This window comes from Topomyia yanbarensis, chromosome 1 (genome assembly GCF_030247195.1).
Source record: "Topomyia yanbarensis strain Yona2022 chromosome 1, ASM3024719v1, whole genome shotgun sequence".
NCBI lineage: Eukaryota > Metazoa > Arthropoda > Insecta > Diptera > Culicidae > Topomyia > Topomyia yanbarensis.
The window spans coordinates 89,905,810-89,923,824 of NC_080670.1; the positions used below are offsets into that span (position 1 = coordinate 89,905,810).

At 49.0% G+C, this 18,015-nt stretch overlaps 2 protein-coding genes across 3 annotated transcripts in view; one reads left to right on the forward strand and one right to left on the reverse strand.

The window, feature by feature from the left end:
• Nucleotides 1-18,015, forward strand: part of LOC131678035 (V-type proton ATPase 116 kDa subunit a 1-like) — a 479,861-nt gene that overhangs the window by 193,037 nt on the left and 268,809 nt on the right. The window lies entirely within an intron of this gene.
• On the reverse strand, nucleotides 1,387-2,004 carry LOC131696357 (uncharacterized). Its single transcript, XM_058984902.1, has one exon. The coding sequence runs from the start codon at nucleotides 2,002-2,004 to the stop codon at nucleotides 1,387-1,389; it is 618 nt and encodes a 205-aa protein (XP_058840885.1).

An 18,015-nucleotide genomic window follows, 5' to 3' on the forward strand; every position in this document is an offset into this window, starting at 1 on the left:
GGTGCAGTTTCGAATTCAAAAAAGCCGGATAAGATTCGGCTTATATGGGACGCCTCCGTGAAGGTTGACGGAATATCGATGAACTCACTGCTGTTAAAGGGTCCAGATCAGCTGATTGCGTTACCTAAAGTTCTCTTACATTTCCGCCAACATCGGGTAGCGGTTTGCGCAGATATAAGAGAAATGTTTCATCAAATACGCATCCGTGATGAAGATCAACACGCCCAGAGATTCTTATGGCGTGATGACCCGCAACAAGAACCCGAAATCTTATTGATGAACGTAGCAACCTTTGGTTCATCCTGCTCGCCAGCTATTGCTCAATTTGTGAAGAATGTAAACGCCAATACATTCAGTAGGAAGTTTCCACGGGCTGTCAAAGGAATAGTTCAAAGTCATTATGTAGATGACTACCTAGACAGCTTTCAGAACGAAGAAGAAGCAAAACAGGTAGCATCCGAAGTACGTGAGATCCACAAATTTGGTGGATTTGATATCCGTTATTGGAGCTCAAATAGTCCAGAAGTTCTCCAATATTTGGGACAGGCGAATAGAAATGGTGTTAAATCAATCATTCACGAGAAAAGTGGCACATCAGAACGTGTTCTGGGAATGCTGTGGCAGACGGATACAGATAGTTTCAGATTTTCAACCTGTTGGGGCGACTTACTTGATGGTTTCCCGTTCGAAGGTTTCCGCCTATGGTATGCGGCCCAGAAAGATCGTCGCCGAGCAATTCAATCAGCTTCCAATATCCTATACAACCGATTTCTTCTTGGCACTAAACGTTCTCTTTGCCAGCACTGCACTTTTCCCCCTTTTTGGACAGGGATAGTAGATTTATACTACACCACAATTAGCAAGTCAAATCGTCCTTTCTTCGCTAGAAAACTAGCTATATTTCACTGCACTAGTCCGAGACTAGTTCGATGTGGACAGCGCGGGTGGAGAAACACACGAAGATCGCGATGTATGCCTTCGTTGGTGCACGGTTTCGTATCGGTGATTTAAAGTAGACAGGCCCACAATAGTCTACCCCGCATACGGAAAACGGTCTGGTTGGCGAAACTCGCGAGGACGGCAAGTCTGCTACGGTTTGCTGGATCAAACGGGGCTTGCTGCGAAAACACGTGTGGCACTGATGGTACGTGTGGCGAACGAGGTCGCGTCCTTCAATCACCCAGAATTTCTGGCGCATCGTGGTTAACGTCAGCTGTGGTCCTACGTGCAGCAGAATGTAGTGGTAGTGCTCTCACAACAACACGGATAGCGGGTGCTTCGCAAGCAGCATTATCGGGTGCTTCACTTCTTCCGAAACTGCGGCGTGCTTGAGTCTCCCACCGACTCGAATAACGCCGTCTTTATACATCACCGGTTTCAGCCACTTCAACGATGCTGGAAGGAGATTACGTTTCGACGTATCTTGGACAGCTCCTTGGAGAACATCTCACGTTGGGCAATTCGGCACAATGCTAGATCAGCATCGCGTAGATCAGGTGTGGAAAGAGACTCAAACGGCTCTGGTTTGGTCTTCTGGACGGCAGCTCGTAGAGAGCGTAAATATCGCATCCAATACGCGATGGAACGTCGTAGCTTCGTAAAGCTGGAGTAACGACTGAAAAGTCGAGCGGAGAGAGATGGCTCGGCAACCGCTACCGACATCATGGCGACGTTGCCTTTGCTCTCTGGCATTGTGGACAAATCGCACGCTGGCAGCACAGTGCGTGGCCAGTGGTATGATGAAACCGATAGCCATTGCGGTCCTATCCACCAAAACTCGAGGTTCACGATATCGGCCGGATTGACACCTCGGGATATAAGGTCTGCAGGGTTGGATTCTCCGAGGACGTGCTGCCAGGAGCAAGATCCGGTAGTGGATTGAATTGTGGACACTCGGTTTGCCACGAAAGTTTTCCAGCGCGATGGGCACGATGGCAGCCAGTAGAGGACTATCGTCGAATCAACCCAGAAGAACACTTCGCACGCTGTCTTAAGGGACTTCATCACCTTCTCATATAGACTAGCCGACAACACGGCGGCTCATAACTCTAGGCGCGCAATCGATTGGTAGGTGGCTAACGATGCGACCTTGGATTTTGACGTTAGCAGCTGAACACGAATTCCTGCAGCGGATTCAGACCGAACGTAGCAGCATGCGTCATATGCCTTCTCTGAAGCATCGGAGAAAAAGTGGAGCTGGATGGTTTCGGTCTTGACCTGCGACACGAATCTGGGAATGCGGATTGTGGAGATTGCGTCTAGCGTACCATGAAACTCCTTCCATTCGCCTTGGAGATGCGGAGGTAGCGGACGATCCCACTCGTAGGAATCTCCTGCGTCGGTCTTCAATGCCCACAGACGCTGCATGAACAGTTTCGCTACGGTGATTGTCCGGCCAACTAGTTCTAGCGGGTCGAAGATCTGCGCAATGTAGGACATGACCTTCCTTTTGGTCAGAACGGGTGCTGGTAGAGACAACTGGACCTTGAAGCGCATCGTATCAGACTTAGGCTCCCACACGAGTCCTAGGGTGGATACGGATTGTTCGTCCTGAAGATCATGCAGTGGCAGTAGAGCGAGATCTTCTTGCGGGACTTGCGCAAGGACTTCGGAGGAATTGGATGCCCACTTCTTTAACGGAAGGCCAGCTGACGTAAGCATGGCGGAAACTTCTTGGCGAAGGCGGATTGCAGATTGGACATCGTCAGCTCCCGATAAAAAGTCATCGACGTAAAAATCCTGTTTCACAGCATCAGCGGAGGCGGGGTACAGTGCGGGTTCGCATCGTCTACTGGATCGACGAGCTTCTTCATGTGCGCCATTCGTGCGTATTCGTCCATGAACTTGCAGTATGCATCCTTCGTGGGTGGATCACGCTCTAGTCGCTTCTCAAGGCTCAGAAAACGACGTTCGGCGATGGCTCTGGATTCGCCGAGGTTGACTAGCGGATCACGGGTGAGTGGCAAACGAACGAGATAACGACCGGACGAATCGCGAGTGGTGGTAGTAGCGTAAAGTTCTTCACACTGTTTTTCTTCTACGGAATACACAGAACACGACTCAACAGCTTCTAGTTCCCAGAACTTCTGCAACGCTTGTTCTAAACTGCGATCGACAGTGGTTAGATGGCATACGCGGGGAATGGTGGAATGATTGATGGATATCTTCCCGGAAACAGTCCATCCGAACACCGTCTCTATTAGCAGCGGTAATCCCTCTCCCAAGGAACGCTTGCTGCCGGGATGCAGCTCATGGTACGCTTCACCACCGACAACCATGTCAATGTCGGATGGGATATGAAATCTAGGGTCTGCCAACGACAACTTGGGAAGATTCCACGGAGAAATGTCGACCGGAACGGTCGGAAGGTTGACCGTCGGTCTCTTGAGAATCAGGAACTCAAGTTTGGTAGAGTACGGTGTCGACTTCGACTGGATCATAGCAGTAAATTGGCGCTTAATCTGCTTGGTGGCTTCACCTATACCAGCTACTGCGATATCCACCTTGGTGCGATGAAGGTTCAGGGAATTTGCAAGCTTCTTGGTGAAGAAGTTGCACATGGATCCGGAATCTAGAAGTGCGCATGCGGGGACCTTCTTGCCATTCTGATCTGCGACGAAAAGGTTTCCAGTAAAACTCTATTGTGCTCAGCCTGAACCGATAGGCTTACTTGGCTGTTCGGCTTCGCCGAGGTGGAAGGGTTAGCGATGGCGGACGTCGAGGGAATCGGCTGACTTTCCTCGATAATATGAGTCGATAGCATCTTCGGCGGTTCTGACTCGTGCAGCAGGGAGTGGTGTTTTTCGTGACAGTAACGGAAAGAGAACTTGGAGGTACAATTCCTTGCTTGGTGTCCAGTACGGAAACAATTCCAGCATAAGCGCTTTTGGGAAATCAGCTCACGGCGCTGGCGGACGGACACCTCGGAAAATGCAGGGCATTGGAAGAGGAAATGCTTGTTTGGACAAGCGAGGCAAGAGGGAGAACTGTAGTTCGGTTCAACGGTACCTGCCTTGTACGCCACCTTGAACGGCTTTGGGATTGGAACCGTTCGGCCACCTTGGCTGTAACCGGTTGTTGGGACCGATATTGCAGGTCAGTTACGACAGATGTCAGCATTCGGGCACGTTGGTAGAGGAACTCGCTCAGCATATCATAGGTAACGTCGTCGTTATTGCTGGTCTCCTCCCAAGCATGTAGCGTAGTTGGATCCAACTTGTAGGAAAGGAGGTTGACCAACGGGGTGTCCCAATAAGTGACTGGCTCGCCTAACTTTTCCAAAGCCCGCACATGCCGGTGAAAATCGTCAGCCAATCCTTGAATTTCATTATCGCTTGACCGGTGGGAGGTCGTACAGTGCTCGGAAGTGCTGACGCTTCAGAAATCGCTTGTTGTCATACCGCTTTGGCAATGCTTCCCAAGTCGATGCGTAGTTGTCCGCTTCAATGTCTACGGACTCGAAAGGTTTCCGGGCTTCTCCCTCCAGCGACTGCAGCAAATACTGCAGCTTCGCAACCCGTCGGAATATCTGCATTGCTGTGGATCATCGACGTATAACGTGTCACGGAAAGCGAGCCAACGCGAGAAGTCACCGCTAAACTTGGGAAGATCGATCTTGGGTAATCGTAGATGGAACGAGGACGAAGCATGAGCAGGTGCCGCCATAGTGCTGTTCAGCATGGTTGGGTTGAGGTCCGCAGCACGATTGGACAGCAGAAATCCTTTGACCGTACAATAACGCGTCTCGAAATCCATTCTGTCTTGCAGATGGGTATCCAACATCTCCGGTTTATCGTACAACTGGATCTGTCCTTGTACCTCCAGGTACTCCTTGTAGATCCGGTCCAATCAATCAAGGTGAATTGAAATTTGGCACGCATCCCGATCGCAATCGAAGTTCTCCGCGAGCTTTTCCACTGCCTTCTGCACTACAAGGATCCCTTTCCGCTGGATCGCGTACTCTGACAGCTTCTTTTCTGTCTTGGTTGCCATTATTGTACCACTTCACTGATCTTCACTACCACCACTTCAAATATCGGAAACGAAAAAAACCGGTACAAATCAAAAAATCGGACTCCTTCCCGGCGCGGGTACCGTTTCTACACGACACGGAATCGAAAATGGCACAATTCGAACGAAAAAATCCTTCCCGTCGCGATATGCCAATTTTTCGCGGAACGACCGAGAATGGTACGCAAATCGAACGAAATTATCCTTACCGACGCGAGCGTACCAATCTACGCGAATTTGCCACTCACCACCACCTCAGCAAAAAACATGCAAATTTTCTCGCAAACAGAAAATTATCAAAAAATCCTGTTCGAGTTGGCACAAATCAGCTGCGATGACAAAAGTTCGCAATGAACTGCAGCGATAGCGTCCAAAATGGCCTTAACGGTAGGCACCTTCGGGGGCTGGGACGGGCAGTATCTTTGCCGTAGCGTCGCGTCAGCACCAATTTGTAATGGCGTACTCACCGCACCGATCCTTTCTGGTTGGGGTTTCCTCCGTATCCGGCTCGAAGGACCAATGTTGGGACGACTTACTTGATGGTTTCCCGTTCGAAGGTTTTGCTGCCGTCTGTGGTAGGCGGCCCAGAAAGATCGTCGCTGAGCAATTCAATCAGCTTCCAATATCCTGTACAACCGATTTCTTCTTGGCACTAAACGTCCTCTTTGTCGGCACTGTACTTTTCCCCCTTTTTGGACAGGGATAGTAGATTTATACTACACCGCAATTAGCAAGTCAAATCGTCCTTTCTTCGCTAGGAAACTAGCATATTTCACTGCACTCGGGGTTTGTTTGCGGGAAGAGTTCACAACTCGAATATGATGATTAAATTATCACTCACGATGACGGATTTATAGTGGGGGTACGCACTGACTTGATCGACCGACGTATTATTGTCAACTGCCTTTGTCAGCTGATTTTCACACATTCCGTCTTCTACAGCTGACGGTTCTACCTACCCGTATTTTTTTTTACAATGGAGAAGACCTTTACGTCCTAGCCCAGTACTCGTGCTATTGGTAGGGTCCAAGCTACCGCACGGGGTACACTGGGGGCGTGTCGGGCTCGAATGGTGACGCTGCCATTAATAGCGACTAAACTCCATTGGGCTCCGCCATCGTTCCTCCCAGGAACTACCTCTCGGTATTACTTCTGGGGGGATGGCTGTACTTAATGTACTCATTCACTCTCACTCACGCGTTCATACGTCCTGTATGAGGCTTGCTTGGGTGCTCTCTCAATCGCACCTTGATTCACTCTCAAACACTCCCACATGAGGCTGACTTTTGTGCTCACCTTATTCGTTCCTTGCGAGGCTGACTTGTGTGCTCACCTTACTCATTCCTTGCTAGGCTTACTTTTGTGCTCGCCCCACCCATACCATGTGAGGCTGACTTGGGTGCTCACCCTATCATTTTTCTTAGGTCCCACTTCTGACATACCATGCGAGGCTGACTTGTGTGCTCACCTTTTTCATTCCTTGCTAGGCTTACTTTTGTGCTAGCCTCTACCATACCATGTGAGGCTGACTTTTGTGCTCACCCTTAACATGCCGTGTGAGACTGACTTGGATGCTCACCCTTTCACTCCTCTGCCACGCCATGAGGCATCGATAGCTAAGTCCCAACATACTACGCTACGACCCTCCCTTCTTGGCATGAGGCAGTCCACTTATACGCCTATACACTCACTCTTCTGTTTTGCTTCGGGGTGGCTGGGTTTACCCCTTACGCGGTTGCCAGTCGCTGTGCCAAACCTGCCTCGGCATGAACAGACCATTCACTCCCATTTTGCGCTTGTCCTTTTTCGCTCCAGCTAACCAATCACTAGTTAGCCGTGCCCGTCGTCTGTTGCTCGGTTCGCCAGATAACCTGTAGCCTACAGGCAATCTGGATGGTAGCAGCAGAGACTGCGTTCCACTTCTCCACTGATTGACACATCCGCTGAATAAGGGTATCAGGGGTTGTGTTCCAGCCACAGACGTCAAACATTGCTCTTCTTTCGACGTTGAACCGAGGACATACGAACAGTATATATTCGGCAGTTTCGTCTACACCTGGGCAGTCCGGGCAGGCTGGGACCTCCGCGTGCCCGAACCTGTGGAGGTACTGTCGGAAACAGCCATGGCCTGACAGGAATTGTGTCAGGTGGAAGTGAACTTCCCCATGGGGTCTTCCCACCCAGTTCGATATGGTAGGTATGAGCCGGTGGGTCCACCTACCTTTCGAGGAGTTGTCCCACTCACGTTGCCATCTGGCGACCGAGGTCACCCTGGTGCGCTCGCGGGCTCCCCTATTTCCACGTAGCTCAAAGCACTCCTCATCTTCCCGAATGACCAGCCCGACTGGCATCATGCTCGCTATCACGCAGGATGCATCGTGTGATACCGTGCGGTAGGCAGATATCACTCTGAGGCACATCACGCGGTAGGTGCTCTCCAGTTTCTGTAGATAACTGGTTACCCTCAGTGCTCTTGACCATGACGGGCCGCCGTACCTGAGGAGAGATACGGCAACGCCTGCCAGTAACCTACGTCTACTGGCGCACACCTTTGAGCTGTTGGACATCATTCTCGATAGAGCCGCAACAGCAGTCGACGCTCTCTTGCATGTATAGTCGACATGGCTGCCTAAGGTCAGCTTGTCGTCTATAATGACTCCGAGAGACTTCAGACTTCGCTGTGCAGTAATCGCGACTTCTCCCACATGGATAACTGCATGTTGTGCCGACTTGCGGTTGTTGACGATAACTACCTCCGTCTTATGATGAGCGAGCACCAGGCCTCTCGCGCTCATCCATTCCTCCACCGTGTTGATCGCGTGTTCTGCGGTTAGTTCTACCTCAGGGATTGACTCCCCGTAGACCTCCAAGGTTACGTCGTCGGCAAAGCCGACGATCTTGAACCCCGGAGGGAACTTCAGTCTCAGAACCCCGTCATACATGAGGTTCCATAGCACCGGGCCTAGGATCAAGCCCTGCGGGACTCCGGCGGTAGTCGGAACCCTTTTCTGACCGGCATCGGTCTCGTATAGCAGTACGCGGTTCTAGAAGTAACTTTCCAGGATCCGGTACAGACCCACCGGTAGGCTAAGCCGGTGTAACGAGAGCGCGATGGCATCCCAGCTTGCGCTGTTGAATGCGTTCTTCACGTCGAGTGTCACCAACGCACAGTATCGAATGCCTCGCCTTTTCCGTTGGATCGCTATCTCGGCAGTATTTATCACTGAGTTGAGAGCGTCCACTGTGGACTTACCCTTCCGAAAGCCAAACTGGTTGCTTGACAGGCCGTCCGTACCTTCCGCGTACGGGGTTAGCCTGTTGAGGATGATCCTCTCAAGCAGTTTTCCAGTCGTGTCGATCAGACAGATTGGTATGTACGCCGATGGGTCGCCTGGCGGCTTCCCAGGCTTCGGCAACAGTACCAATTTCTGCCTTTTCCATCTATCGGGGAAACGGCACTCGTCAAGGCATAGCTAGCCTGAACATGTTCGGGTTCACTATGATCGCTGCTTTGAGATCGTTGTTTGGAACTCCATCCGGCCCTGGAGCTTTGTTCATTGCTAGGGATTTAGCCACTGCGAGTAGTTCTTCATTCGTCACTGGAGCCACCATTTCGGTCGTGCCCGCACTGTCTCGTAGTGCAGGTGGCCAAGGGCTTGTGGCTCGAGACGGGAAGAGTACTTCGATAATTGTTGCCAACCGGTCCGGAGACCGTTCTTTTAATAGCCTTGTTAAGGGCCAATTTCGCAGCTCGAAACACTTCACAGCGGTTCTCTCTTGCATCCTCGGTGCGAGCTCTTTGCATCCTACGTCTAGCTCTGAGGCAGGCTGACCGTAGAGCTGCAATCTCGGCACTCCACCAGTATACCGGGCATCTGCCGTTTCTTGGCAGTGTTTTTCTCGGCATAGTGGCGTCGCACGCGCATGATAGAACAGCTACCAACGCATCCCCGCTTAGACTGTCGGTGTTGGCCTCCAGTTCCAGGGCCGCGGTGAAAGCTTCGCTGTGATTGGACTTCCACCCGCGTACCTGACAGGGATCTCCCGCCCTCGGATGCTGCAAACCATAATTGATCCTAAAGCGGATTCCTAAATGATCGCTATGGGCATAGCCTTCGCCTACCCTCCATTCCATGCCTGGAGCCAGACTCGGGCTGGAAAATGTTACGTCAATCCACGCCTCCACCCCGTTTCTACGGAATGTACTAGCGGAGCCATTATTAGCTAGCACAGTATCGAGTTTCGCAAGCGCCTCCATTAGCGCTTGACCCCTGCTATTTGTACAGCGGTTGCCCCACTCCACTGCCCAAGCGTTAAAGTCTCCCGCAATGACTACCGGTTTTCGGCCCACTAGGTCTGACGAGGGCCTGTCGATGATCTGGTTGAACTGTTCTATTGGCCACCTTGGTGGAGCGTAGCAGCTGCAATAGAACACACCATTGATCTTGGCAATCGCAACACCCTCGGCACAGGAGTGTATTACCTCTTGAACCGGGAACCGTCCCGTTGTACAGATTGCCACCATTCCAGACCCGTCCGACACCCAATTGCCGTTGCCAGCAGGGATGCTGTACGGGTCTGATAAGAGGGCGACATCTGTCCTCGACTCCGAGACCGACTGCCACAGCAGCTGTTGGGCTGCTGCACAATGGTTAAGATTTAGCTGTGTGACGTTCACGGCTTCTTCTTATTTACCTCACCGAAGGGACACGAAGGTCCGCCCATAGCATGTTTATGGGCTTGCTTCTTAGCGGTGCAGATAAGGCATTTGTGTGCCTTAATGCAACCCCGCTCCTTATGCCCCTCCTCGCCGCAGCGACGATATAGTTTGCTCCTGTCTATGCCCTTGCACTCGTAGGATTTGTGACCGGACTCAAGGCACCGATAGCACCTATCCACTGAAGGCGGCTGGGGTATACTAATAGGGCATACCGACCAACCGATCTTCAGCTTACCTTTCTCGGTTACCTTTTTGGCATCCGCCTTCAGTAGCCTGAGGTAGGCTACTTGGGTGCCAGAGGGTCCCTCTCTAAAGCGCACAGAGGCCCGCTCGATTGTGAAGTCGCATTGCTCCTTAACGGCTGCGACGACATCTTCTGCGGTCGTGAACTCGTCCAGATGCTTGCACTGGAGAGTCATTTCCGCCCCTAGCGACCTGACCTGGGCGCCTTCACCAAGGACCTCTTGGGCCAAGGCCTTGTACACCGCACTAGATTGTGCGCCTCGCTTCAGCACCAGAAGCATTTCTCCCGTGTTGGTGCGTCTCACGCTACGCACATCTTGCCCAAGGGCCGAAAGGCTTTCGGCCGCCTTCATCGACTTTAGGACGTCAGCGTATTTGTCCTTGTCGGTTTTTAACCACAAGGCCTCGCCTCTGTCCTTGGCCTTCTTCGCGGGCCGCGGTACCTCAGGTGTCGGTGCCGGCTTCTTCCTGGTGACCAGCGTCCAGGGGTTTGAGCCCCCCTGCCCCGGTCGCGCCGGGTTGCTGGTACCAACGCTCTGCTCAGCGAGGTCACTCTCGCCCTCGCTAACCTCGACCAAACGGCGTCTGGCCTTAACGGTTGCACGCCGTGTGGTGTCGGTTTTTGCACCCTCGCCTGGCGACTTCCTAAGGCACTTCTCGTTCGGCGCCGTCTTACGATTGCCCTTGCCCTTGCCTTTTCCCTTCGAGGGGAACTCGGCCGCCGCTCCGAGCGACGTGGCTGCTCCATAGAAGGTGAAGGCCACTATCTGAGTGCCTGTATCGACCTTCTCTCATCCCTCCCTCTTGGAGGCCACTGTCTGGGTTTCTCTGTCGGACTTCTCCCGACATTCCACCCTCTTAGCATAAGCCTGCTGTTCCTGTCTTCAGGAATCAGGAATCAGTAGCGTCTGGCTCAAATGGCATGTTCCCCATGTTGATTGGAGATTTGCGCCTTGCCAAGAATCGTCTTTTCATCATTCTCCTGATATGAAGGATTGGGGAAGTGGTAAGGTTAGGGGTAAGGAAAACAAAGACACAGAACATTTAAAACAGAGCATTCTGCACCCCCGGAGTGATGCTGAACGATCTGCAGGTGCTACAACAGCAGGAATAAAACTTCCAACCCCCGGAGGGATTTACAACCTCTACTCAAACAGTGAGCGGATATATCAACACCCCCGAGGGGATATTGAGATAACAGAACGACAACACCCCCGAAGAGATATTGTCATTAAAATACGGCTAAAAAACTATAGCTCTTTACCACACTGGGTTAGGAACAAAAGCATATCCTTAAATTTCAGCTCTCTGTACATAGGTTCATCTATGTATGGAGAACCAAAAATCCGGATGCGCAATTGCATTAATACAGGGCAATTGCATATCAAATGATATGATGTTCCGTAATTGGATTCACAAAGATTGTAAGTAGGGGTTTGCCCACTACTCGGGTTCTTGTTTGCCCGGCAGACCCTTCTTATCAGGGCGGCCTAGGTGCTTCTACAGAATTTCGGATTTTCGTTTCACAACAAAAAGTAAACAAACAAATAACCTAAATTTACCAACTTTTATTTGCTGTGTCCACTCTCCCTCCACTTCACTACGGCTGCTGGTGATTCGCTGCTGCGGGCGGAAAGGCGGGCGGCTTCTTCCGACCGGCCGGGTCAACAACGGCCGCGTTCTCCTTCGGTCGTATCTTCGTTGGCTGCTCCGGCAGCGGTCCTTGTCTTTTAGCTAGGGAGGTGAGCTTGGCTCCTTTGTTGGAACCTCCCTAGCGACGGTGGTGATGAATCACCGGATTCTTCGCTCCCCGCAAAGAATCCCGGAAGACACCGCAGTGTTCTTCCCAAGGGGGAGCCGTTGTCCACCCTGCTTCACCCTCCTTGGCTATTAGCTGGGAAGGAGAGCAAAGCTCGTTCGGCTTATCCTTCCAAGCGAGGGCGGAATGGTGCGTCTGGATCCTTTACGGTTAGCCGGGGAAGCGAAAGCTCCTTGATAATTAGCTTCCCCCGACGGCGATCCAGCACCAGAAACAAACGAGTACCCGAACCACGGGCCGGCACTTTCTGACGGGTATTTTTACCGTCCACACGCGCACTATACCGTACTGGTTATGGTGGCGGGAAACTGTCCCGAAAAACACAAAACTGATCAGGCGTCTGTTCGATGCCGTGGTCCGTCACTATCTGTTCACTCTAACACGATGGCCGCCTTCCGCACTCGACTATCACAAACCGCCAACCGCCTTGTCGCACAGCTGTCAACGATGAGCAGCATAACCAGTACACACGAATTTTTGCAAGAGGAGAGCGGTAGCCTACCTAAGCCCTATGTTACTAATTCACAAACATAAAACAAAAATTATCTAACCTATCTGTACGAATAAAACCGTTCACAAACGCGAAAATGAACAAAAATTTACAACTAAATGTGAACGGTACCGAACAGCGGTGAGCATAATTTTACGTAAACAATACACTCTACGGAGTGTATACGCAAAAAAAGGGTATATTTCCACCCAGTGCAAAATTGTTACCCTGGCGGGTTACAAGATCACATGAATAATACTCAGCGCGCTGAATAGTAGCCATGTGATAATTGAGTTTGCAACGTCCAGTCAGTGCCCTGACCAGGATACTGCAGTTTGCTTGGAAAAATGCAACAAATTTATTGACATTTTCGGACTCACATCCGGCAGAAAAGCCTTTGTTTGAACGCAAGTTTGCAAGCTACGCCAATGGTTGGCATGTTCGAATGCAGCCCAAGAGCGAATCTTGTGCTTTATCCAACTTATTGACAGTGATAGAACTGGTTCTGGACCAACGAAATCAGTCGCAGCGCCAGCTCTAGCCAATTCGTCCGCCCATTCATTTCCAGTAATACCGGAATGACCGGGTACCCATAGAAGGCAGATAGCATTTGAAGTGCTGAGTTCTTCGATTTGAGTTGGACATTCGATTACTAATTTCGATCTCGAATCTGCCGAACTAAGTGCTTTCAGGGCAGCCTGACTGTCAGAGCAAAAATAGATTCTTTTACCGCAAATTCCCTGTTGAAGTGCGGATTGTACGCCACACAGAATCGCAAAGATTTCTGCTTGGAATACGGTACAGTATCTACCAAGCGAATGAGATTGGTTTAATCTCATCTCATGACAATAGACACCAGCACCGACTCGGCCCTCCAACAAAGAACCGTCCGTATTCATCCCAAGTAACCTTAAGACGGTATGCACAAGAAAGTGCTTCTTGTTTCAGAAACACATGTAGTGGTTTTATGTTCAAGTGTGCCTCGAGAGCAGCAGTAGGTGTTGTCGAGAACGCACCAGTCATCGCCATCAAGACCATCCTCTGAAGATGGTTTAACTTTGATTGGATTGTCATGACTTCTCCCTTCTGCCACCAAACAAGGCACCCGTATGCCAGTATTGGTCTAACAATTGTTGTGTAGATCCACTGAATGTACTTGGGTTTGAGTCCCCAAGATTTGCCGAAAGCCCGTCTACATTGGCCAAAGGCCATGCAAGCTTTCTTTATTCTGAAATCGATGTGAGCTGTCCAATTAAGTTTTGAGTCGAGAATTACCCCAACGTACTTAACTTGATCTTCGACAATAATTTCAGTCAAAAAACTGCAATGGACGAGCTCCGGTTGTAATCCATCGTTGCGTGAAAAGCACCATTGAGGTTTTATTTGGATCTCCAACATGAAGACACCACCGCTCAACAACACATAAGGCTTGTTGCATCAAATGAAAAAGTGTGTTAATGCAAATACCGGTGTTCATTATATGATAATCATCGGCGAAACCATCCGTCGGAAACCCAAGCTCATTTAGTTTTCTCAACAAGCTATCGGTGACAAGGTTCCATACAAGTGGTGACAACACACCATCTTGAGGACATCCGCAGACACTCAGTTTCCTCATCTCTACTTGTCTTAACGATGAGCACAGATGTCGGTTGCTAAGCATTGCGTGTATCCAGTTCGTGATATATGAAGGTACTCCATGATCTCGTGCTGCTTCCAAAATGGATTCGAAAGACACGTTGTCAAAAGCGCCTTCAATATCGAGAAAAACTCCTAAACTTGATTGCTTTTGTGAAAAAGCTTTTTCAATGTTGTAGACAACATTGTGTAACAGGGTGGTAGTAGATTTCCCCCGCTGATATGCATGTTGCATTGCATGCAGCGGGTGCTCGCCCAAGCTACCATCCCGAATGTAGTGGTCGATTAAACGTTCTACTGATTTGAGAAGGAAGGAGGTCAGACTGATCGGTCTAAAGCTCTTTGCCTCCTCATAAGTGACGCGGCCACCTTTGGGAATGAATTTGACAGTTATTTTCCGCCACGCTAATGGAATGTATCCTGTTGCAAGACTGCAAGTAAGAACGTTTTTCAAAATATGCTTGAAGTGTTCATATCCTTTTTGTGGTAGAACTGGAATAATTCCGTCCTTTCCCGGAGACTTATACGGAGCAAAACTTTCAATCGCCCATTTGATCGATTCGGTTGTCACAATTCTACGAGCAAATGCCCAAGAATCAGAACTGCCTGAAAAGAACTCAGGGGCAGCCGTCAGCGATGGCTCCGTAACTTATTTAATCTACTAGTCTCGTTGAGACTTGGGACATTTGTGCAGAGGCTTTTCCAACCACTTCCCTCAGAGGATCGAAGGGCATTTCTGTATGCTTTGCGAGCCAACTTAAATGCCTCCGACCCGTCCCTGCGTATGCTGCTACTATGAGTGAGCTTGTTTTATCCACGACCTCATCCAAATCACTTGGAGATTCAATCGTCGGAAGATACCCATGAAACCTAGTCGCCAAGCCCTCTTCGTAGAGGTCCCAGTTCGTAGATTTGGGATTTCGATAGGTGACGATATCAAGCGAGACGTTTAAATGATCAAAGACGATGTACTTATGATCAGATAACGACGGTTCGAGCTCGTTTGGTACGAGCCAGTTTGTCAACTCATGCGTAATACTGTCAGAGCAGAGAGTTACATCTAGCACCTCTTCTCTGCCAGATCGTGCAAAAGTTGGGCGGCTTCCTGCATTAAGAATGTGCAGATTTGTACTACTTAAGTATTCCATCAATTCGGTGCCTCTCAAATTGATATCAGAGCTGCCCCAAATTATGTGGTGGGAATTTGCATCACTGCCGATTACAAGAGGAAACCCATTTCTGCCACAGTATGATACAACCCTTTTGAAATCATCAGAAGGTGATTTGTATTTGTATTTGTATTTGTATTTGTATAAAAAAGTCCAACTGACAATTTGTCTTAATGAACTATACTAAACTAAGGTAAACTAAACATAATTAAAATAGTGACAATACACGACGACGAAACTGCGAAGAGTTCATGACGAAGTCAAAAATTTCAGCAAACTCGTTGAAGCGACGACTCATTGCTAAAATTGGACTATTGGTAGCGTAGTTAGTGCTGCGCATTTCAGAATGCAGCAGGGCTCGAGGGCGAAGAGAACGGGTAGGCGCGTAGAGGTTGATTTGCGCTAGTAGCTCCGGATCATCATATTCAGCCAGCAGAATCTTTGACACGAAGGTAGCTTGCGCTGCATGTCTCCGGCGTGTTAAAGTATTAAGTCCTAAAAGACGACAACGGTCCTCGTACAATGGCAGGTTTAATGGATCGTTCCACGGCAATTCACGTAACGCATATCGTATGAATTTGCGCTGGACTGCTTCGATCCTAAGGCTCCACGTAGCTTGATACGGGCACCAAACGACGTTTGCAAATTCCAACTGCGGGCGCACCAATGAGCAATAAAGAGCCTTGAAGCATAGAGGATCCCCAAATTCGTTGGATATTTTGAAAATAAATCCCAGCAAACGATTGGCTCTGTCGATGGTCGCTGAGACGTGATGAGTATACGTTAGCTTATCATCAAGAATGACTCCTAGATCCTTCACGTGCTCAACGCGTTGTAGTAGAGTTCCTGCGATGTTATAGTTGAAGGTAACCATATTTCTCGTTCGATAATAGCTGATGACAAAACATTTTGCAACGCTAAGGACCATCATGTTTCTTACACACCAGCTATAAAAGGTGTCAATAAGATGCTGTAGCTCACGGCAATCGGCTTCATTCCGTATAACAAGAAAAAAATTTAAGTCGTCGGCAAAAAACAGCTTTCCTCCACGGCTTAGAACGAAAACCGCATCGTTCACGAACAGTGAAAAAAGTAGTGGACCTAGCGTACTACCTTGAGGAACTCCGGAAGTGTTGAAAAAGGATTCTGAAACAATATCGCCAATTTCAACAACGATTTCACGGTGCACAAGGTAGGATCGAAGCCAATGGCAGAATCTAGTAGAACACCCTAGCTTATCAAGCTTTGTTATCAGTATCTCATGATTAACTCTATCAAAAGCTGCCTTTAGATCAGTGTAAATAGTATCCACCTGCAATTTCTTAGACGTTTGTTCCGTGCAAAATGACGTAAAGCAGACGAGATTCATCTCGACTGAACGTCCTGGGAAAAATCAGTGCTGAGATGTACTAATGTAGTGTCGACAAGCAGAAAATAACGCCTCGTTGATAATTGATTCAAAAACTTTAGATTCGACTCCTAACGAAGTGATTCCGCGGTAGTTCGCTGTGTTGCGTTTGTCACCTTTCTTGAATACCGGGAACATAACTGAGCATTTCCAATCCTCAGGAAACGTTTGCTGCTGAAGCGATAGGTTAAAAATATATGCAAGTGGTGTTACAAGTAAGTCCGAACATTTTTTCAATACAGTTGAAGGTATAGCACTGAGGCCGGGTGCATAAGATGACTTGGTTTTCCGAATTGCAGATATAACTATTTGTTCAGAGACAGTAAACACATCCAAATCAACAGCACAAGCAGGAACGTTGCGAGAGGCATTTTCGAGTTCGTTTGCGGTTGGCGAGTCAGTTGAAAAAACACTCGAGAAGAATCTGGCAAACAGCGTACATTTCGCCACAGTTGTCGTAGCTTCTTCACCGTCGTAAAGCATCCTTGATAGAAGTCCAGTTTCTTTTCGCTTCGTGTTGACAAATGACCAAAAGCCCTTTGGGTTTCGGCGTAGATTATTCTGGATGCGGTTTACATAGCGTTTGTACAGAAGCTTGTTGTAACAACGATACTCATTACTGGCTAAAGTGAACATGCGCTTAGAAAGAGGACACCGTCGATTTGTGTACGCACGTAGGGTTTTTGCTCGAGTACGTTTTAGCTTTCGAAGAGTGCTGTTTGACCAGGGCGGCTTGCTAGGAGGCTGACATTTAGGCACTGAGATCTCAACACAGTTCAGTAGTAGTCGCTTGTAGATGGCAACTGCAGCATTAACACTCACTTGGGCATGCAGTACACTCCAATCAATTTGCGACAGAGAACTGCGCAGCTTTGCAAAATCAGTTTTGTGAAAGTTGAGACGGTCGACAGAAAGAGTTTCTACATACTGAACTGATCGAATAGTGCCAATTGAGATTTCAAGCGCGGGATAAAAGTTGTCAAGTAGAACAATCATGGTTCATTATGCGGCAAATATGCCGAACAATAGACGTATTTCTTGTTTATGTTGTCAACAGTCATATTTACCATGACAGTACAAATATCATGAGTTGTGAGGTCCGATATAAGACAAGCGTCAATTGCACTATTCGCAAGTATACATGCACAAGACATTTCACGTGGATTTGTCATGCCATTTTTGTTGAAAGCTACGAAGACGGGGTTAAGTAGCTTTCCAAAATAGAAGTTTCCTTTATGGAAATACGGTTCTTGAACCAAAGCTATGGAAGCTTTCCCTTCCTGCACAAGGCGAGATAGATTCATAGTTGCTGTACGTTTATGCTGAAGATTAATTTGTGTTACTCTAACCATATTCGATTACAGCACTACACATTTCATCATCAGCACTTGTTGTACAGCAACTAGAAGATACCTAACACGTTGGCTTATAATCGCATATAGCGAACCCCGAAATGGGTATTATTACTCTCCCCATTTTGACCTCGCGAAACCGCCTCTAGCAAAGGGGTTTGGCACC